Source organism: Numida meleagris, chromosome 2 (assembly GCF_002078875.1).
Source record: "Numida meleagris isolate 19003 breed g44 Domestic line chromosome 2, NumMel1.0, whole genome shotgun sequence".
Lineage (NCBI taxonomy): Eukaryota > Metazoa > Chordata > Aves > Galliformes > Numididae > Numida > Numida meleagris.
This window is the reverse complement of record NC_034410.1, coordinates 139,336,206-139,360,408: the sequence shown is the minus strand read 5'-3', so window position 1 is coordinate 139,360,408 and position 24,203 is coordinate 139,336,206. Positions and strand designations below refer to the sequence as shown.

The 24,203-nt window shown below is 36.5% G+C and overlaps 1 protein-coding gene across 4 annotated transcripts in view; it reads left to right on the top strand.

The window, feature by feature from the left end:
• The window catches only part of ADCY8 (adenylate cyclase 8), a 125,871-nt gene that overhangs the window by 58,185 nt on the left and 43,483 nt on the right, over positions 1 to 24,203 (top strand). For all 4 annotated transcript variants that reach the window (XM_021388123.1, XM_021388122.1, XM_021388124.1 and 1 more), the window contains exons 5-7: positions 9,023 to 9,150; positions 18,511 to 18,669; positions 22,092 to 22,362. In XM_021388123.1, the coding sequence (XP_021243798.1) occupies positions 9,023 to 9,150; positions 18,511 to 18,669; positions 22,092 to 22,362 (558 nt within the window). The remainder of the gene's footprint in view (positions 1 to 9,022; positions 9,151 to 18,510; positions 18,670 to 22,091; positions 22,363 to 24,203) is intronic.

Here is a 24,203-nt window from a genome sequence, read left to right as displayed (position 1 = left end):
GTCCTTGACAGCCTTTTTGGAACTTGATCCTTTCAAAACCACCCTGGAAAGATCTTCCTCTAATGGGAATTACACATTCATACCTAGACCGCAGACCTAACTCATAATTCGTTCTTTATCAGCTTAGGTAGAGCCAACATAACTCTTTAGAATAGACTGTGTTACTCAAAACTCTTCTGTTTCACTAAGAATTACCATCAAAGCAAAGAGGTCAGTTGTAGAAAGCTTAAGGCAATTTCTTTGTATTTTAAGGAAAATCCTTATAAATCCTTATTTACTCCTAAAAAATGTGGTATTCTATAATTCTGTGTTAAGAATGTTTGATCTGATACATCTTCTTATATAAATTATATAATATCAATAAAGACAATATTTCACAGCTTACTGTACTGATCAGTGTAATTTAGCATTGTTTATTGTTTCTCTTAATCAGCCTTTGTTTTTCTTCTGCAATGCAGAAGCAATGAGATCTCTGATATTTTTGAATTTGTTTGCCAGTTACATCAAGTACCATGGCATATGTTTATGCATATAATTAGTAAGATCTGTTTCATTATCAAAACACGGAATAAAGATCAGAACTCAGTTCAATATTTCTTACAAAAATAAATGTAATGTTGTCTTATATACAGCTAATTCCCCCTTCTAATTTCTCTATGATGTTTGTGAAAAAATTACAGTTATTAAAGATAAAAGAGGCCACTTTGAAAGGAAGAAAAACAAGCTGACATAAAACAGAGATGAAGAAAAGATTTATCTGTATAGCGATCTACTGTAAAACCTACGGTTAATTAACATCAATTAGGCTAAGCCTAATTAATATTAATGCTTTCCTTAGGCAGAAGTTTTTGTAACAGAAGTAGTGTAGCCAGCAGGAGCAGAGAGGTGATCACCCTCCAGTACTCAGCTCTGCTGAGGCTACATCTTGAGTACTGTGTGCAGTTTTGGACCCCTCACTACAAAAAGACATCAAAGCCTTGGACCATGACCAGTGAAGGGCAACAAAGCTGGAGAGGGGGCTGGAACACAAGCCTTATGAGAAATGGCTGAGGGAACTGGGATTATTCAGTTTGGAGAAGAGGAGTCTCAGAGAAGCTCTGATCACTCTCTGCAACTCCCTGAAAGAAGGTTGGGGTGAGGTGGGGAGTCTGCCTCTTCTCCCGTGTAACTAGTGATAGAACAAGAGGCAATGGCCTCAAGTTGCAGCAGGGGAGGTTCAGGTTAGATATTACAATAATCTTCTGTGACAGAAAGGTCAGGCACTGAAACAGGCTTCCCAGGGAAGTGGTAGAGTCATCACCACTTGTGTTCAAGAAACATGTAGATGTGGTAGTGAGGAACATGGATTAGTGGGCATGGTGATGATGGATTGATGGTTGGACTAGATGATCTTAGTGGTCTGATGTACCCCAGTACATCAGCTGTACCAACTTATTACAAACAGGAAAGAGTGGAGGGCATCAAAGGCTTCTTTGTCTTCTCCATGAAGAACACTTATGTTGCAGTATTTTACTGTTCCCAGCCACGTTTATTTCTGAGGTGGCAGTGCTTTGTTCTTTTGTGAAATGATCTTCAAGTATACAACCCACAGAACTCGAGAATTCCTAAACAAAACCATCTGTTTAAATGTATAGGTATGATTCCCTCCATTTTTATGTGTTTGGGGTACTGTATTAATAAACAGTTAACTGGATTAGGAGCATATAAATATGATATTTAATTAATTATAAGAACATTATACAAATTTACAGTAACAAAGGAAGTGTCTATTCTTTTTTACGGCATTTAAGTCTAAGGTTTTTTCCACCTCGCTAGTATCAGTAAATAAGTGCCTAATACCGGTGAATAAACAACATTAATAAACAAATGTCTTACTAAAGTTATAGTATTTCAGATGCTAAAGAGCACAGTGAATCACCCAAAAGATCTACATTGTCAAATGAAACAGCAGTCCACAAAATAGTTTTAGAAATGATTTTCACTGTAATTAGTCTATATTAGGCATATGATGGAAAATTCAAGTGAAAATGACTGATTATATAAATTAATCACTCTGGATATGCTTGAAAGTTTAGAAATTAATTTACTAAATTCCAAATCTAAACAACAACAACAGTGTACTTTGTTGACTAGACTGAGATTTGGATGAGAATTAGGATTCACAAGTATATTGTGGATGCCCCGTCCCTGGAGGCATTCAAGGCAAGGCTGGACATGGCTCTGGGCAGCCTTGTCTAGTGCTTGGCAACCCTGCACTCAGCAGGGGGGTTGAAACTCAATGATCTTTGAGGTCCTTTTCAACCCAGGCCGTTCTATGATTCTGTGATTCTACAATTCTATGATATTCTTGAGAAATATCCACTTCACACTTTATGTATCTGCAGTCTTTGAAATTCCTAGGAGATACAGGTTATGCTTATTTTGATGCAGAACTGTACAGAATCCAAGATTCGGTGAGATTGGCAAGGAACTCTGGGTCCATCTGGCCCAATCCCTGCTCAAGCAGGGACATTCAGAGCAGAGGGCTCAGGAGTGGCTTATGGAGGTCACCAAGGAGGAGACCCCACAACCTTTCAGGGCAACCTCTGACAGTGTTCTTTCACAGCACAGCACAGAAGTGTTTCCAGATGTTCAGACAGAATCTCATGTGTTCCAGTTTGTGCCTATTGTCTCTCAAGAGTCAATGGCCTCTGCTTTTTCAGGAAAGAAACACACCTTGAATCTTTATAATATTAAAAACATATGATTCTACTGATAAACACTCGTTAGGAAGGACAGTTTCTCACCAAATTTAACAGTCATAGTGTTTCTTCCACAGTATGGCAAAGGACAGAAATTAGGTACGTCAGAAAACTCAAGCAGCAGTATGCTTCACCTACTTCCACAGCATGAGAAACCCCAAACCCATACTTCCTGTCAGCCTACAGAAGCCCTAATTATGTAGCTATAATTTCTTCCCCCAAAGGAGTTATTCCTTACATGATCTGTTAAGCTGATATCTAGTGTAAAAATATTTAAGTATTTCTTGGTCCAGGCAGAAGATGCAAGATTGTGCCTTGCCACATATTTTCCTTCATTTATGTAACAATAAAGAGTTCTGGCAATCATGACCCAAATTCTGATCCTCTTTTTCTGGAGAACTTGAGAATTTCCTACCGTCTGGCTCTGTCAAGGTCTCAGCTCTGTTTCCTAAAGCAGTGGATCCGCAATAAAAGAAATTTGGATGGACCTCTTTCTCCAGCCCATCCAAACCAGCCTGCTGCTTAAGAGCCTTGGCCTAGACCCCATTCAAGCTGATAAAAACCTTTTATCTAGGTATTCTTTACCTTCAGCAAACGTTTCAGAAGTTGAGCTATTGCATATTACGGCCGATCTCTTGCTTCCTCTTTCTCCGTCCTCTTTTAAAAAGATTTGCAGGTGTAATCTCTTTGTTCTTCAGTTCAGACTCAGTAATTTCTCATCTGTGGTGTTCTGAATTTTAGCTTGAAATTAGAAAAATTGCTAATGAGGACTTCCACATGGGCTGTTCACTAGCCTATGGGATTCTATTGAAAAGTAGGTGAAGTGATTAAATCACCACAGGCAGATCTGAAAATGCAGTGTAACTCACAAGACACAGTCAATTTCCACTTTCCCTCTTCAGAAACTTAGCCCAAGGAAGCAAGAAATATTAATGAAGTTTCTGACTGCATCTTTCAGTAACTTGATATTTGAGAGACTCATTTCTTCAGCTCCATTTTATGCTAATTTACTTTGCTCACTTTCCAGTCATTGAGGGTGTATTTAATAAGCTTAAATATAAATCATTCAAGTGCATGAGGCTATTGCCTACAAAAGAACTGCATATTTTCTTTTCTCTTGATTACGGTGATTTGGAAAAAGATTTTTTATCAATTGCCTCTGAATTCATCTACAATTACTACTATTAATAGCTGAGTGTTTGAGCCTGCTCAACATCCCCAGGCAAAATTTCTACTGATTTCAATTGATCTTGGCAGAATCAGGCCCTTTAATATTTTACTTGTATCAAATGAGGAGCTGCAGATAAGTAGGAAAAAAGGTTTCTATTTGTGACATGCTTAGAAATTAACTGATACCATCAGCAAATGTCACTAATGGCTGAGTATAGGGAAGGGTGCAAGACTGGACACTGATGTGAATGTCTGTACAACATCATCTGTTAAGTATATGTCAAAGGAGAATTTCTGAGACTACTCGTGGGAAGGTGAAGGGAAGTAGAATAAAATAAAAATCATAACCACCTCAGAGTAGTGTAAGGATTTAACACTGTAGCATAATATCTGCTGCATCAAAATTCCTGTACAGACATTTTCTTTTATTTAAGTCATTTACTCATTTTACAGTTACTTCATGCATATTTTTGATTTTCCATCCATTTCTTTTAATAGCAATGGGCAACTCTTTGATAATGTTGCATTGAGGTGTTGCTAGGAATTGAGATAGAGCTTTAAAGTGTGTAGAAAGGTGGTCCTGAATGTTATTGTTAGTGGTTTTATACCACTGAAAGATAGGTAGACATTCACAAAACTGTCTCCAGTTTATAGATGCAGCATGGCTATACAAAGAACTCACATTAGCCTAAGATGCACACATCTAACTCTGAGGTACTAATTCATCCAGCCTGATAAAGCATCTAGTTTAAGCTGGAGGTGCGATTCAACTGCAGTTATCAGATGGGATCTCAGGAGACCATTCACTCCTCTTTTGACAAAGCAGATACCATCAGCTCTCTGTCCTTCCAGGTAGTTGTTCTGAAGTATCTTTTGCTAACATAAATGTTTCCAGTGACAGAAAATTCACAATTTACATGCGAAATAGATATGATGGGAATAATAAGGAATGTTTAATAGTGGTAAAGAAGATAAAAACACGCTAACACATTTATCAGTCAGAGCAATTCAACTAACAAGACAAATTAAAGACAGAAAGTAATTTAAGTGTTCCTTGCCCATGGAGACACCCTACATGGTTCTTGCACCACCTCAGAGGGACGTATGTCTTGTGTCATGTCTGTTAGTCCTGTGTAGGTGCCTCATGTACCCAGGGGTCTTTCCAGTGTACCATAAGCTTACATGCAGGCAAGTGAATTGAAACCCAGATAACTGCTTTAGCTGTGAGCTGAATCACTCTAGGCTTCATTGACTACATTGCCTGGCTCTCTTTGACTATGATGGCAGCCTTGTCTGCTGGATGACATATGGACACCTATATATAGTCATTTCTTTTTGAATTTTTCTCTCTGTAGTTGCTATCTTCCTGAGCTTTGGCAAAAGAGCACAGAGATGATATATCAAGACAAGAAAAAATACGCATTCATGTGCAGTTGAAATGATTTCCGCTCACATGCACACACAATTGCATTCATCAAACCCTCATTAGCAGGTCTTGATGTTCATTAAGGTATTTCTTCTTTTATTTTTATCAAAATCACTACTTCTTGAGGAGGTCAGCCTTATTCTGGGTTTCAGTAAATGAGAAGACATGCAGCCATGGCAGAGGTCTCTCTGACTTTCATGAAATCAGTGCTTCAGTAATTTTAAATGAAACCTTAAGACCAAGCAAAAGAGTTTTTTTTCCTGCTTCAGATGAAGTTTTCTGACTGTGCTGAATTAGATGCTTGCTTAAAAAGGGTTTCCCACATCTCTAAGTGGGAAGATACCATAGAGCAAGACTGCCTGGACAATGTTGTATGTAAAAATGTAATTATAATACCAAAATATGTTCAGACATATCTTTCTTTCCTAGAAATTAAATATTTCTTATAGTTTCTAATTATTTCCCTTTTATTTCTAATTACACTGTGGAATTATCAGTTGTAATCTATGTGTGGTGGGTTTGAATAGCACTGCAGTGATGCCTTTTGCTTTACTGCACTTCAATCAAATTGATATGTTATATCAATTAATTATAAAGCTCCTTATACTTCGTAGATGTAAAAGCAAATGGTAATTAGAGTATGAAATCCATTGAATAACACTATTAGCAAAGCCAAAGAATAACAGAATCCACACTTTATAATATCTTTCTGTCTTTGCTATTTTTCTAACTGGGGAGCAGAGTTTTAGTTATTTTATCATGTGAGATTTCAGTTGCAACATTATGAAACATAATTTGATGCTCATTTGTTTGAGCCTGTAGACGGGTTGAAGAGAAGGGGGCGAGGAAGAGAAATGTTACATGTGTAGCTTGTCATTGCAGAAGCCTGATTTTAGTTTTGATTTGAATTGTGAAACACTGGAATCTAGGCATTGCACCCTCAAAGCCAGCTAGAGTATAGGGTATATATATACTATATAGTAGCATATATGCAATATAGTATACTTTTAGTAAATATATATACTATACAGTATATATATATATGTATATATAATATAGTATACAGTATGGTCAAGGCTTCAGCCTCAGTCACCTCCGACTGGTGGTTTAAGGAGATCTCAGGGTGAATCAGCCAACTTTGTCTCAGTGCCTAGAGCAGATTTTACCCACCTTGGCACATGTAAATCTTAAACTGACTTCAGCTAAAGCTTTGGGTACAAAGCTTTTTTTTTTTTTTTTGGCCAAAAGCTTTTAGGTACAAAATCTTTGAGTACAGATCATACTCTGCATTGGTACAGTCTCAGCTCAAGCACTGTGTTTTGGGGCTACAATATATGAAGGACATAAAACTATTAGAGTGTTCAAAGGAGGACTGCAAATATGGCGAAGGGTCTGGAGATCAAGACGTGTGAAGAGCAGCTGAGGTGCCTGGGTTTGTTCAGCCCAGAGCAGAGGAGCTGAGGGGAGGCCTCATGGCAGCTGCAGCTCCTCAAAGGGAGCGGAGGGGCAGCGCTGAGCTCTGCTCTCTGTGACAGCGACAGGGCTCGAGGGAACGGCATGGAGCTGTGTCAGGGGAGGGGCAGATGGGGGTTAGGGAAAGGGTCAGCACCAGGGGGTGGTGGGCATGGAACAGGCTGCCCAGGGCAGTGGGCACAGCCCTGAGCTGCCGGGCTTCAAGGATTCTTTGGACAACACTCTCAAATATGGTTTTAGTATTGGGTGGTCCTGTGTGGAGCCAGGAGTTAGACTTGATGATTATTGTGGGTCCTTCCCAACTCAGAATATTCTATGACTCTGTGATTCAAAGTGTTTAGATTTCTTTTGCAACATTCATAGAATCGTAGAATCATAGAATTAGCTAGATTTGAAAAGACCTACAAGATCATCCAGTCCAACCATCCACCTACCACCAATAACCCCACTAAACTATGTCTCTCAACACTACATCCAAATGTTTCTTGAACACCTCCAGGGACAGTGACTCCACCACCTCCCTGGGCAGCCCATTCCAGCGCCTGAACACTCTTTCAGAAAAGTAGTATTGGATTAGTGCAGCCTCCACCACAGGTTGCCAGAGAGAAAGAGAAGAAAAAAACTGAACTAAATACCACAGGCCATATTTTACTCTCATCAGTTTTAGAAATTGTTATCCTTCTTTCTGATAATGACTGGTCTTCATTTTAATTTGAACTTTTAGTGATTGAGTGCTAATCACGCATTTATTATTTCAAAGATTTTCCAATCACGGAAATGGTTCCCTGACTTAACTTGTAGTACCTGCTGCCCACAGGCACTTGTAGTTGTATCTCAAATTGTTACGTTCTCTGTTCTTCTGCACTGATTGCTACCCATGGGTGCCAAGCCAACTGAATACTTTGGGCATGTTTACAGCTGATGGTAGATTTACTTGTTCCGGGAACTGCTTGTCTAGGAACTGCAAAAGTTTTGTCCATCCAGGTATTTTTGCTCACTAAAAGGATCTTCTAAAATAATTTCCCAACCACACTGCAATGTGTTCTTTCAGCCTATAAGGATACTGTTAATAAGTATTTAAGAAGTTCAGTACTTGCTTTTAGGGTAAAGGATGATTCTAGCTGGATGCTGACTAAATATAGTTTCTCCGCAGAAAAAGCCTAACACAATACAACAACTTTGGTGTTTTTAGAATTCAGGTACTTGATCAGCTCCTATAGCTGCTGGGAATGCTTGAGAGTGGCAGTGGAGATTTAAGATGGGAAGGAATTATCAGTGGTGAAAAAAAAAAGTTGGGTTTTTTTCATTTATTTCCACTGTAAAAAGCAGCAGAAAGAATGACCTGAAAGAATACAGCCTAAGCTACATTATTCATTATCTAAGATGGCATTTCTGAATCCTGGGTCTAGATTCCAGCCTAACTCTGATAAAACCATTCTCAATATCAGCAAGGACACCTCTGTGTAACATAACACAAAAATTGCTATCAACCTTTTTTACTGAAAATATAAAGATACTTTTTATTTCAAAATGGAAATAAATCAAGACCACATTAGATCACTTTGAAAGTAATGCCTTCTTTTTATTTCCATGGAAACTATAACAGATAAAAAGGGCACAATAACATTATTTGACAGAGCAAATACTTAGCTACAAAACACTATTTTTCAACATAATCACCACCATTAGGTATGCATTTTAACCAGTGATGAACAAGAGCCTGCATGCTGCCTCTCTCATAAAAATCTGCACCAGCAAAGGTGAGCCACTTCCACTGTTGCCACTGCTGAAATGCACCATCTACAGCCTTACTGTGCTCACAGCCACTGTTTGCTCTTCATAAATGTTCAGCAAGTGTTGATGAGTGTCAGTGGGTGCCTTTTTTCCTCATGGAGGAATTCAGTGACACACTTTTGCTTCATCTGCACTTCCATGTCAGACACTATTTTCTCAGACAGCCCCTCTGCTGCCATCTGTCACACAGCAACATAATGTAATGGAATATTGGTGGGAAGGTTCAACCTCTACTGCCATACCACCAACATCCACCTCTGATATTGCAGGAATTGTTACATTCAGAGCAGCCCTCATAATAATTACAAGCTGGAAAAAAAATTACCTTTTTTTTTCAGTACTTTTTCTAACCTGTTTCACATTCATCTTGAAGTTATGAGAACATAACTTTTCTTTCTCCATTAATACTTACCTCTAGGAACATCACTGTCTTAGAATAAAGATCCTGGGAGATTGTTACTACTGCGTGTCTGGGCTCCCAGAACCTCGCCAGGATCATGCACACTGCTGCGTTGAAATGGGGCTCAGTATGATTAAAACTATCAGGTAACATTATTTTCTTTCTTCTTGTTTTATTGCTTCTATCAATGCCCTGTACTGCCTATTAAGACTGTTATTACTAGACAAGTAATTCTTAGGGTGGTTCAGAGACCTCAGGATCATTGCTATGAAAACAACAGAATTTCTGCAATCCATGTAAAGCACCGTATGTATGGGATGAAGTACTAAATGCTAGTTTGCCTATCAGCAAGTTTCCAAATTAAGGTATTTCCACTGCTATATATTTAGTGTTTTCATTATTGTTTATTTTATTAAAGGTATTATACAAAAGAATTCAGATTCCTCCTCCTCAATCTTGTCTTAAAAATAACAGCAGTCTTAAGTGAGAGCTGTTAAGATCCATAAAGCATATCACTCCAATGCACACAGAGCTAGTTGTTACATGCTCTGCAGCAGCTGGTCCAATGATTTCCGTGACAATGGACAATACATAGAAAACCTCCACAAGACGTTTTTATCCATCATATCAATTTTTCTGACTTTATCTTTTTTGAGTTCTTCTTCAGTTGCTGTCTTCCTTCACACAGCATTCTCTTCCCTGGTTGTTTTGCCATGCAGTCTATCTGCCTGCTTATTTTCCAGACTGCTCTCTTCCTTTAATCGGAGTGTGTTTCATTATGTACATTAGAGTGTTATGGTGTACTGCAGCTACATTATAGATAACTTAATAGAGACAGAATTTAACAAAAATAAATTAATGGAAAATGTAACTGGATAATGATTATGCAAAAAAGATCTCTAAGAACGTTGGTTCAGTTATGACAGAATAAATGTTGCACAAAGTAATCAATATTTTTTGTTTCTGGAATCCACCCAGTGAAAGCGAACTATGAATTAGAGAAAATACACTGATGGAAAAACATAGTTAAAAATACTTGGAGTCATACATGAAATGATTTGCATTTGCTTTGTAATACCATCTGCAATGAACCCGTTGAAAGTCATTTTTCTTTTCTAAATTTCTCTGAACCTTATTACTTATGTGTAAGTCTCTAAAACTCAAGTGTCCTCTTATGAACGAAGATTCAAAGATGGTACTCCAGAAGAAGTGGTAATCTAGTTTTAATATCTTAAGTGATAGGTGAGTCCAGAAGGAGTTGTGAAGTCAAAGTCCATTAGGATTTTGGTCATCCCAGGCCAATTCAGTTCATATTGCCTCCAACTTTTTTGATAAATATAGCATTTGAATTTCTGGCCACCTGATGAGTTTTTTTTCCCAAGCTTTTCTCTTCCTGTTGTTGGAGCATTATCTTGCTTATCTTAATGTGCATCAATATAGTTCCCAGGGAGGATCAGTTCTTCTGTAGGATATTACAAATAATTCAGTCCTCGTGTCTGAGAGTACTTGGAAATTTCTACTGTCTCTTAACTGGAACTGAAATTGATAGAACTCTCTCATGGTTAAAATGAAGAAAACTCCACTTTTTGAAAAACTGAATTGCTACTAAGGATTGGAGATTTGAACTAAAACCTGCTAAAAATGACATTTAGATTATTATATTTTATCTGCCTCTAAAGTTTTCATGAAACAAAAATTTGGTGTGTTCAAAACAAAAGAGAGATGATTCAAGATAAGAGAAATTATCCTTTGGCTTCACAATTATATTCAAATGATACACAGGAATTCAAAGCTTCTTTCAAGGCAGAGAACAATTACAAGAAAAATCCAAACATTTAAAGATTACTAATAAAGGTGATGTGAAACTGATAAAGGTGACATGAAAAGCTCTTTCTTAGTTCTTAAATCTCATTTATGATTTAGCTGAAGCACTCAGCCTAGCTTAAGATCTAGACATTAAAACCAAACAAAGAGAAGAAAGCATACAAAAAGAATCCTCAAAACAGGATTCATGCAACAGTATCCCAGCTAAATTGGGATTTAGGCACTTAAATTGCAGAGAGAAATTCATACACTTTTAGAAAATTTTATTCTTATAGCAGTTTAAGATCTTTGTGTAATTAGGACAGAAGGAATCTTTAAATTAAATGGACCAGATCTTCATCTTTAGGTCCTCTAATATCTAATTCCCTTATTGACAATATGTAGTTGATGCAAGGATCAGTACCTAACTTCAGGTGAGGAAGTGTCCCCAAATCTACCATCTCAGGATATCATTACTGAAATTTCCTTCTGGTCTTCTTGATAGTTGTTTAGTCAGCAGGAACGTAACAAGAATGCAAAATCTGTTTGTTACACAACTTGTAAAACAAGTTGTCTTGGACAGATTGACTCTAAAGAGATTTCTGCGTGTTTTAAAGCGCCTCATATACCATACAGTTAAAGTGTTAATTCATTATTTATTGACGTTCTGCACCTTGATCTTAAGGGGTCTAAACTTGAGTCTTGTTGCTCCATTTCTCACTTTGGAGATGTAAAGAGCTGTTCAGGGCTCAACCAAATAATCCAAGATCGTAGTTTTCTCTGTAATCTTTTATGCATCACTGTTCTTGTTACAAAGCTTATACAAGAAAAGCTTTTATGTATTCCATTCTGTCTTGTACTTTGCTCCCTTGATAATCAAGCACAGTAAAAATATGACTTTCGTCCGTGAAAGTTCCACAAATTTTGATTTTTACTGTGAAGAAAGGGAGCTTTGCCCTATCACAAGAGAAAAATTCTTAACTATGACTGTTTCATTCTAATCTCCTGTAAACTGTCTTTCGATACAATTGGAAGTGTAAACTAAATAAAAATAATAATTTCTTTATAATGCGTCCATTTATTCAGATGGTTCTCACCTCTTTTTGTATGCTGTGCAAATCTTCCTGTCTTAAATATATTGTATTAATGCCTGTCTCTTTTGACAGTTGATAAAAATAAGATAGTAGAGGAATGTTTAGTCATGGGATGATTATATTTCATTTTAATACTTATGAGCTAAGCTAAAGGGGTGTCAGAGATAACAGAGGGAAACTAAACCTGTAATTGCACTTATCTATTACAAAAAAAAAAAAAGCCTCCATTTTATCTTTACTGATTTGTGGGGAGAGGAAAATCTGTAAGGAAAAAGCAGTCATCAGCATTCGCATTGCGTGTTAGTGAAATTCCAAAGCTGTGTTGGAGTGTCATATGGATGGGATTATGAATGAGATATGTGATAAAATTCAAGATAGAAAACCTACTTGCTGACAGTCAAGTATAGAACATGAGCTCAAGACTCAACAGCAGAATGAGGGTGGATTTGGTGATATGATCTCTTCTTCAAATACATTAAAATGGATGTAAAATAGATAAGAGAAAGATGCAGAACACAAAAGTAATTCTGAACTAAGATCATTTCTAAATATCACATTATGCTCCAGACAGAGATTAGTATGCTTGTTCACTGAGGTTTCCAATTCTTTGTGTTGGGCTGTTAGAAGAGGGATTACTATGTAAAGCACAGAGAGAGTGCCAAAGGAAATTCAGGGGAAAAGTGAGGTAAAGGAAAAGAGAGGGGAATCATGAAAGGAAGAGGGAGTGACGGAAGAACTGTTAAGAGAAGTAAAGGAAATAACCATAAAGGAACTTGTATTTTTGAAGTGGAAATTTTAGAAAATAGTATGTCTATATCAAGACTGGGATGAAAATAACGAATCTTGGTGTCGTGTAGTCCTTTTAAAGAGCTTGTTAAGCATTTTTATAAGGGTGCAGAGAAAAGCCATACAAATAATGTGTGAAGCAGTCGTACCTCTAAAATAAGAGAATTATTTAGCCTGATTTGTTTAGATTATATTTTAAAAAAATAATAATTTCACTGAGAGGTTGTTTTGTAGGAGCTTATTAATATGGACAGACAACAACTGGATTTAAAAATGGGCAACAGTACCACCAAAAGAAATGGTAGCTTTTTTCCTGGAAAGAAAATTTCCATCAGATGCAAGTCACTGAAAAATAAACAAATTCAAGTGATTAAAATGTACCAGACTGTGTTACACAGGATGACAAGTCAGACAATGTAACTGTCCTGTCACTTCTGCATTTGAGTTTTGGACACAGTGGCAGTGTAGGTGATAGGGCATGTTTCCAAGGGTTAAAGATTGCTTCCTTCACCACCACCTTCTCAAATGTCATTAATCCTAAAACTCAAAGATTGTGTAAGGCTCAGATACTCAAGAACTCAAGTGGACTTGCGAATGGTTTATTGGATTACTTCCCACTAAAATACCAGCTGAAAGAGTAATTATTTTGACAGAAAAATCAGTGCCAGTTTACCATGTAGGCTAAACTCCAGTAACTATCCATAATAAGTTACTAATATTAACATCAGTTCATGAAAAAAACATATTTTAGACAATCTCAGTGACTGATCTGTTAGGTCTTCTGCTTTCCACATGAATAAAACCCCAGTTTGTAACTCCATCAACTGAATATTAAAATAAAATCATGTCATGATCAATGCTTGTTAAATAAGTTACTTGCACACTGAAGCAGCCAGGAACTGCTTTCATATTCCATGATTTATTATACAATTGATTCATTTCTGGATTCCTTCCACAGATTCTTTCTTGCACAGCTTACAGGGCTCAGCCTATGTTGGAGTGAGCTCTGATTCATGTGAGACAGAACAATGCTTCACAAAACCAAAAATTATTGCTTGCCTTCATTTCAAAAGTTCTTAGTTCACAAATTCAATGCCTATCAGACACAAGCTATATCATCACATCCACATGTCCATTTCAGCCACTGACAGTGAATGAACAGAGCAGCAGGACAGTCCATCTTTCCCTGTTTCCGCTGCTGGGTGCCTAAATAAATTGAACTATGTAATGATTAATCATTTTTCGCACCTCTAAGACCTCTTTTCTTTGAAAGTGCCACCAAATACTATCAAAGTTACATTGTCAAGACAGCATAGGAATGTGTGAATAGCTTCTTTTCAAATGAAAAAGCAAATTTCTGATAATATGTTTTGTAATCCTTCGTGATTCCTTTCTGCCTCTCGGCACAGGAAGACCTTAAAAAATGGGAATGCAGAAGTAATTTGACTGTCCATATTGCTATACTATTAGTCTGAGCTCAGAGCAAGTCAGTTACATTAATGATAAATCTGATGATATGAAACTTCTCTAGAAGTAACAATTGCTGTTGATTCTGGGATTCAGCTCTAATTCCAAGGTAGACCCATTCTGAAGCTGTTTTAAACTGGCTTCTTGGGATATTATCTGCCTTACATTGTAAATTCAGGGCTTTGTAGAGTCCATCTGCAAAACGTGATATCTTGTGAGTCATGTAGCTGTACTCTTTGAAGCTTTCAGTAGTTCAGTGCACCCTGTTACCTAGCTTTTTATGTGTAATGGATGTCTCTTTTGTAAGGATGACACAGCTCCCAGAGTCATACCAAAGAGAGCACCCACCACAGTTCACCTTATACCTTCTCATGTCAGCCCAAAAATGCATTTGCGTTCTTTAAAGAAAGCTCCACAAATCTGTTAGGCTCAACCAAAGGGTTTTCTATGTAATTGAGTCTTAGAACCATAGGACAAGACAATTTGGATGGGATCTCAGGGGACTGATCACTAGTCCCACCTCCTGCTCAGTGGGCCAGCTGTAACTCATTTACTTTAGAGAGCACGGGATTCCCATCCCTGTTACAAGTGCATGAAAACATCAATGCCTATGTGTCAACAAATTTCACAGAGCAAATTCCTGAAACTGTAAGAGATATAGTCAACCAGGGAAAAAACAAACAAACAAACAAACAAACACACATGCTGGAGATATTTTAAATATCTCAGTTGGTAGATAGAGCCTTGCAAAGTGAAATTGATTAGCACAGATAGGGCTGATGTGTCACTGTTGGAACATACAACATATGAGTTGCACAGCATTCCATTTTCTGGCAGCTACAGAAAATGTTGAAAAGCAGATTTCAGACTTTTGGCTCACATTCTACATGCAAATAAAAAAGCCTCAAATTAGTAGCATAAAAAAATCAAATACCCATCAAAGAACGCTGGCCAGAAAGGAATGCAAGATCCAATTAAAACCAATGAAATGTTCATCAATGAATTGATTGAAATGAGATATGGCAAGAATAGCAACAGTCACAGTTTCATTTCATGAGGCAGATTTTGAGGTAAACTGGGCAGCATTATAGGTCATCAATAATTCAACTTAGTCTATGTGCTTTTCCAAAGAGTTTCCAAAAAGCCTTAAGCAGTTGAAGAAAATTCATTCCATAGCTGAATAAATTTAAGAGGCAGAAGAACTAGAGAATGCAGAACATGAACATATGGAAAGAGAACAAATTGTTTTTTTTCAATATCTAATACACGTTATTATTTAAAAGTATTTTTTTCTGAATAAATGAGAACTACCTCTTCCTAAGACTAAGAGGACTCAAGTTTTGTAGTGTCAGGGTTTTTAATAGCTTCTGTCTTACAACAGTATATAAACAAGAGCTTGTGAAGTAGCCAACAGCCTGTCTGTTAGGGAATTGGATTTGACTACGTAGACATCTATGGTGAAATCCCTTTCTCTGCATAATTCTGAAATGCCTCACTCCACATTACTTCAAGAATTCTGCGACTTTTTACACACTAATCAATCATTTCATTTTTCAATGACAACTATTTATTTATTATTCAATTTAAAACCTTGTAACAAAAGTTTGGCAAAATCTAAAGTGTCCACAAACATTCTCAACAATTCTGTTCTCAATTTTGCATTGCAAATAACAAAGCAACGGGAGAAGGGCCAAATCTCCATCATGCTTTTGATTCATATTCTGGACAGAGTCTGTTTAAATACATCCCAGACTGCCTGTGGCTCGATTTAGTCAGATCCTTCCATACAATTAGTTTCCTACCTATCAATGTAAGAGCATATTGCTGCGAAGGGCAAGTAAGAGGAGAATGTGATGATAGGGCCCTGCAGATGTACCAACACCAAGTCTGGCAGGAAAACAGAACAGCTCTAAGTCAAAAGATGCAGGCAGGTGGTCAAATCCCACCTGACTGCAGCTGAAGGGCTGAAATGAAATATCACTTCAGCAGCACACATTTAAAAGTTTCTGGGAGGTTGTGAAAGATAACAGATGAGGCAAGAAGGGATATGGCCTTGCGTAGAGTCTCTAGTATCATGTAGGAGGCAGCGTGGAGTCAGAGGTACATGAAGTTTTGAATAAATGCAAAAGTGCTATGTGGCTGATCAAAGCTTTCTCAGCATGTGATCATATGTTTAGGACAAAATTGTTGAAATCCAGCAACTCCTAGAGAATGCTCTGGAAAGAGAGGGAAGTATTGCTTGGTTGCACCATCATTTGTACGTGTTCTCTACAATGAGATCCATGTGCATTAATTCCCATACAGCATACAAATATAGGTTATAATTCACAATATTTAAAATTAAATGATAGTATTTACTAGCATTTAAAACTTGACCTGATCTAATAGAGAGTATATATGTATGTGTAGAGACACACACAATTAACCTATTTTAATAAATGTAAGGTCCTCTTATTGTGCGCATTTTTCAGAGAAATTCTTTTTGCTCAATTACTCCTCTGGATCTAATTAGTGTTCTATTTCAAGATAAAGAAATTAGACATAAAGTGAGAAATAATTATCTGGGTCTGAAGAAAAGAAAAAGGCAGACTGGGAAAACAATTTTGTGGGGAGCTGTCTGACAATTCCTCTGAGAGTTGTGAGTGTTTCGATATTTTTGTAGCATACCTATAAAAACTCTTTGTAACACATTACAGATTGTAGTATTCTTACTTCTCTTAACCTCTCACGATACATAAGGAACCTTCAGTGTGGAGGATTTGTTTTCAAGTGCTGTCTTCCAGAGTCAGGTGATTATGTGTTTATTTAATTTTCATATTTCAAGCCTTCTTGATTTCAAAACAGTAAAGAAATTTGTAGATGAAAACTATATATTATTTGAACACAGATAAATCTCCTCCCAAAGCTCATTCTTTTTTATTAGTTTATGATTAACTCTGTGTAAGTCTCTTTATTTTAAAAACCTGAAATATGTTAGCTTAGATATGATGTAAAGGTCTTCTCTAATAGACAAGCAACTGCACTGGGACATCATGCACACTCTTTTCTCCAAGGTTTGGGAATATGAAGACTAATTGCTTATTTTCAATCCCTCACTATTTTTATGATTAGTTTATCTCAATTTTGAAACTGTTATTTCGTTATTTTTTTCACACAATGAATCAGTGCCCCTGTTGCAATAACAAAAGGCCACGTAATGAATGCAGTAAGTAGTTTTCTCCTCTAGAGAGGGTCAGTCAAGGTCATGACTGAGGCATATGAGGCTATGGTATTTGGCTTCAAAGTTGTGAAACAGGGCTGTTTATTCTTTGCCTGCTCTGTGATCTTGTTGCCTTACTGTTGACTTCAGTGGTCACAGAAATTGAACTCTTGACAGAGAAATAGCAATCTTGTTCATAGACCAACAGTAGTAACATGCTTATCCTATCTTGAGTAAGCTATTCAAATATGAATGAACACTAGCTCTAGCAGCGTTTGGTGCAAATAATTGTTGTCACACAGGGAGCACTGGAAAAGTTCTCTTTGTCATCCCAATGGACATAGACCAATTATCATAACTGTGAGTTTCCTACAATGATGTGCTTGACTTTCTCAACACTGACTTGAAAGAAGTAGTGCTAGGTTTACATGACTGTAGCTGTAAATGATACATTTTCTCATATCAGAAAAAGAAGATACTATTTTAACACAACGAAATTCTATTTATGACCCACAGATATATTAATTGAAAACAGCGTTGGAGCAAAGTCCCTTTTCTGAGGCTATTAACAAATGCATTTCTGTGTTTTTACTTTTGAACTGTGAAATGGTCTTCGCCATTACACTGAACTGAAACTATTTTGACCAAACTTCTTGCAAATAATTCACCTTTGAACAAAAAGGAACTGTTAAATTTCTTTCAAAAAAGTAGCATTTTTGAAATTTTGAAGTTAATTAAAAGATGCAGTAAGATGTAAAAGTATATGCACGTTTGATGATAGCAATTTTGGTCAAGTTTTTGGTTGTTCTTTAATAATTCTATGCTGATGAACTCAATGATTTCAATTAATCTTTTCATTCATACATGTTTTTCTCTTCCTATCTTTTTCTTTCTGCCTGATAGGAATAATACCAATGCCACTGAACCATGCATGCAGCTAAGTGCTTAATGATAATCTGGTTTTTATAGTTATTTGATTACTACCTGGACTTTACTACCTAGAAAGGCATCTCTTTATTTTGCGGATCAAGTGGTCATTTACACGAAACTGACATTGTATTTTCCATTGTATTATTTTCTAAAGTTATGAAAAGATGTGGCATATAATTTCATGAGCCTGGTCTTTTTTGTTTGTTTGTTTTTGCTTTGTTTAACAGATATGTTAGGTCAAGAACAAAGCATGACATTGACATGAGAATAGGGATACATTCAGGATCAGTTCTGTGTGGAGTGCTGGGCCTGCGAAAGTGGCAGTTTGATGTCTGGTCATGGGATGTGGATATTGCAAACAAACTCGAGTCTGGTGGAATTCCTGGGTAAGGCAGCATGTATTTCTCAGTCAGAATACATTGTCAACACTACTCACTGTTAATCTTTCCAGTTCTTTCCATTATTTCATAAACTATAATTTTTAGGGATTTGTTGGTTTAGTTTGTTTGCTTTCCTTTGTTTTCTTTTTTTGTGATTGGCAAGAATATGTGAGGTTACAGCCAGAAACAATGTAGAAATGATCTACATGCAGAGGCATTGGAAAAGACAAAAGTATTTCTTCTCCTTTGCCACCTAAGTTTTCACGAAGATAGTCAACTGGTTGTATTCATCCTATATGGTACACAGAGGTAGCGCATATATCCAAGCTAGCTGTTGACAATACCTGAGTTTCTCCAGTCTGCATTCTGCTGCTGTGAGGCATGATGATGTTATTTATTTTATTTCATAATGTACAAAGTATGGGAAGAGATATATCTTCATGGGTCACTATGCCATTAACAAGGAGGTATGGACAGCAGGCTCATACAATCATAGAATATCTTAATTTCAAAGGGACCCACAAAGATCAGTGAGTCCAACTCCTGGCTCCACATAGGACCACTCTTAAATTGAACCGTATTTCTGAGAGTGCTTTCCAAAAGCTCTTGAATTGCAGCTTCGTTCAATGACTACTGCCCTGGTGAGCCTGTTCTATGCCCACTACTCTTAGATGAAGAACTTTTTCCTAATAACCAACCTGACTCTCCCCTGACTCAGCTCCATGTCATTCCCTTGGGTCCCAAGGAACTCTTCTAAATATTTAACACTTCAGCAGGTATTTTGAAACATTTGTTTGACAGCCAGTCCATACATGAAAATATATCACTTTCTATTCGCCTTTTTGGTTTCTCTTTATCTGTGGTGGCTAATGCCCCTGGGGGATAAAATATTATTTCTATCTGTCATGGCGTGTACCTCACTGCAGTTTGGAAGTTGCATACCCTAAGTTTGAAGCAATTATACTGATGGCAGGAATCTTCTATACACTTTCAGTTCCCTCTTCCATTGCTGAAAGATGTAGAAAAAGATCACATACAATGATGCAACTTGTGGTAATGGAACATAGAAGCAAGAGCCACAGACACTGTTATACAGAAAAAGTTTAAGTGACGCTGTCATCTTTGAGTGACAGAGGATTTAAGTCATCAGCTCTGAGTCATGTGCTGTACTCCCTATACCTACATCAGGATATGTCAGAACTGTCATGTTCCAAGGAAATTATAAAACTATTTGGTTTATACTGTGTTTGTAAATGTGGACTCTCTCCACTCGTCCCTATTGTGGGATCTTAAGGTAATCTATATTCTTAGGATCAACAGAAAATGAAACATTGCATGCTCTGAAAATAAATTCTATACTCTGCATGTCACCTGTGTTTAAAACTAGAGAAAATTACTTTCTCTACTGCTTATCACACAAGAGCCTCAGATAACTAAGAAGTGTCATATGCTGCTTAGTTAGCATGAGCAAAAATATTATCTACACCAGCAAAAAGTGTAGTTTATTGCTGTTAATTCATACAAGTAATACAGCTATTAATGAATAACCCAGAGAAGGCACCACCTTGCTGGTGTCAATAAAACGCCTGACTAAGCTGCAGTCTATTGGAGCGGAGTAATTTCCACTCTCCTATATCCGTTTGCTAACAGAGCAAAGCCTGTACGTGACAGCAGTTCACTAAGTCTCTCAAAGCAGTGATTTAAATCAGACTTTCCTGGTGTGCAAAGCAGATTTCCTAGTGCAGTTAAAGTCCTTTCAGCCGCTCCTCACTTCTTGTCATCTAAAATCAGATAATATTTTTTAAGAAACACTCTTCCGCCAGATTCCCATCTTCTAATTTTCTTTCAGTACATCTAGGTATTAATCCACTTTATTAAATTGGCAGAAAACTTAGCTAATAATTAATTTTCTGGGATGCATCACTGGTGGGTATTACTTAGAGTTTTTGGCTTGGTACTTTTCAAAAGTAGGGTAGGTTATACTTTTTGTCTTCAATGCTCATATTTCTGACATAATACGTTTGTATGAAATTGAGTGACTCTATACATTTTAATTGATTTTTTAAATCAGTGCATAAGGTGAAATCCAAAAATATTTTTAATCTACCAATAATTTATTAATATTTGATCCACTTATGGATATTAAATCAATAGCCAGCTCCACACTCTAGTTATCATTCCCATTATAAAATCCATATTTCAAGGTTTTGTAATGTAATTTTCTGAAATTATATTAGGTTGAAATTCAGTACAAAGATAGTCACACTAACAACTAATGTTCATTTTCTTTTTCATTCTTCCTTTCTTTTCTCTCCCACTTTTTTTTTTTAATTAGTAGTTTACTTCAATAAATTCAACCTATTCAGTTTTCTAAGGGCTAGACAAATTCCTCAGTGTTTGTCATAAAGAAACGATGAATTTTAGCTAACTCCGAATTTTAGGAATCTGCAAGCCTGAATTTCCAAAAGCCATGTGTCCAATTTTTTGAAAAATGAGCCAATTTTAAAGACATAGTACCTTTATTTTTTTGAGTTAGCTAAATGTCCAAAGAACATCTCCTCATAGTGCATTTATAATTTTATTTTGTAAGGTATTGCATGGCTAAGCACTTGGATGTGTTTCAGAGGTGTCTGCAATTTATCTTACATGTAGAATGTTGAAGGTTTCTTAAAAATAGGAATAAGAAACATCTATTCCATTTTGTTTTAACTGAATTTATTTCTGTCCTTCTTAAGCCATCATAACTATGGCACAGAAATTCCAAATAGCAAGCACCTCCAAGTTTGGTTGGAAAATATCTAAAGACCTATGTTCATACTTTTGCAAAATTTGAGCTCTTCATATGTCATCTCTTTGATATGTTACCTTTACTTTTGCAAAAGCTTTTTAACATCACTAACTCTTGTTAGAAATTATCACCCCACTTTCTTAATACCAAGCTAGTTTATGTAACTATTCCCTAATTCACATCTGATACGATCAGATTACTAATTTAAATAGTCTAAGCTACCTCAGCTAACTGAAAGAAATTAAAAAGCCTTCACACAAACTGCTCTAATACACACCATATTATTTCTTGACCGTATCTACCTGGCAATCTGGATTCACTTTCAACCATATTTTACTCAGATAGGTCTCTCATTAAACTATTACTGTGAACAAAGGCATCAGATATGAATATCAAAAAATTTTTCCTGTCACAGGACTTCATGCATTCCTGAGATCCTGTTGGTGAAAACAAGACAGCACTTGCATCCAAATGTTTGTTGAATACACTATTACATTTTCATGATATAAATCATCATATACAACATAAATGCTTCTATGTATCTATCATGTTAACATGGTGCAGAGTTCATAAAACTCCTTATTACCTATTTATACTAGAGCACAATCAGTATTTGCTACTACTTATTTCACTTATGCAGGAGAATCCACATCTCAAAAGCCACTCTGGACTGCCTTAATGGGGATTATAAAGTTGAAGAAGGGCATGGCAAAGAACGCAATGAATTCTTGAGGAAACATAACATAGAGACTTATTTAATTAAACAACCTGAGGAGAGTCTGTTGACTTTGCCTGAAGATATTGTGAAAGAGGCTGTCAGCTCCTCCGACAGGAGAAACAGTGGAGCAACATTTACTGAAGGATCATGGAGCCCTGAACTTCCATTCGATAACATTGTGGGAAAACAGAACGTAAGTCAAACTTCCTTTAATGTCATGTAGTATGAATGCATGCTTGAGTGCATTTCAATAATGGAAGCCTCAGAGAAAACAAATTCATCTTTAACCTTTTCTCTAACACATATTGTAAAAGCAGATGATTAAACAAATCTTTTCAGGGCAGAAATAAATCATGCATCCAAACTGGGGAAATGCCAGGGGCCCAGGCATTTTCTTTCTTCTCAGTGTTATTTCCCAACACAAAATAAATATTACACAGCTTAGTTTTAATTGAACCAGTCCTTAAAGAAATAAATTAAATGTAAATTTAATGTAAGTAAACTAGCTTGGACATTCTAGTCAAAGTGTGCATCTCATTGCACAGCTTCAGTGCACTACCATCAAAGCAAAAGATGTGAGTGGACGTTCTGCCACAGGAAACAACATAATGTTAGTTATTGATATATAAAGGAAAGAAAAGAGTTCTAAAAAAAAAATACCTTGCAAAAATAATTTGTCCATTCTGTCTTCTTCTCCTCTCCTCTCCTCTCCTCTCCTCTCCTCTCCTCTCCTCTCTTGTCCTCTCTTCTCTACTCCACTGCACTCCCTTCTCCTCCTCTCCTCTTAAAAAAAAATGAAACAAACAAACAAAAACTACTTAAAATGCTCATTTTAAGGCATAACGAAGGTTCACTAGCAAATGAATTAGAGCCTAAAGTCATGAATATGAAACAATTAAAACTATTCCTCATCAGATCTTTCCCAAAAGCATTGCACTACTAGCACATCGGGAAACAGCAATACCTATATAGTCATAGAATTTGCTTGTGAAGTCTGCTTACATAGAGGAAATAAAGCTGGAAAGGTTAAAATGCCCTCAGACACCTCTCTTTACACTGCACTTGAAAGATTGATGAGTCTTTAGGAAACAAGGTCAGCTGCAGTTATATTCAATTTTTCTGAGTGATCTGTAATGACATGATGCATTCTTTCTTCTGCCGCACATCCTTAGTCCTACCTGTCTTCATTGTCTGTTAACTTCAAGTGTTGTTGTGTGGAGGTCTTTCTTTCTCGACTGTTTTCTACTTCTTGCAAATCTGCTCTGAAATGATAAGTTTTCACAATGAAACAGTCCATGATGGTATCTTCATCTCTTCAGACTGAACTGGAGCATGGTATAGTTTGCTATGATATAAAACACTTGTTTTATATATGTTCCGTACATCTGTGTATCTGTATGTACACTGCCTTTTAGTATTATCCTTACCTCTCTATATATATTCTCATTTCATTAGGAGCAGAGATATGAGTGCATGCTGCTGTGCCAATCTTCTGATGTCTCTCTCTTTGTTCTTCTTTCCCTTTAAGACATTCCAATTTCTGTACTCCAAAAGATCTACGGAGAATAGGCTATCATCTCATTGCTCATTTTTTCAGCTAAACCAGACCTTGCTACTAACCACAAAGAAAAATAAAATACAGGACTACTGTTTCTATTGTATTTTTAACAACTCTCAGTTAATGAACTGTTCATAAGTTCAGGAAAATTATTGCAATAGGCATAATTTGTCATTTGGCAGCAAATGATCAATTTCTAGAATTGTTTCTCTCTCTTTTTTTTTTTTTTTTTCTTTTTTTTTAAGAATAGAATGGAATAGACTTTGGTTTTGTTCTTGAAATAACAAGAGTTTTGTATTACACAGTTTTCCATTAGCTGTTGGGTGGACACAAAAAATAGAAATAATCTGCAATTCCATGTGTACTTCAATTGTTACGTAATTTTCAATTTTAAAGTTGAGTAAGTAGGCATTATTGCTCACAAATAATGTATTTCAAATCAAAATTCAGATCATAGGTTTAAATTATACCAGGAT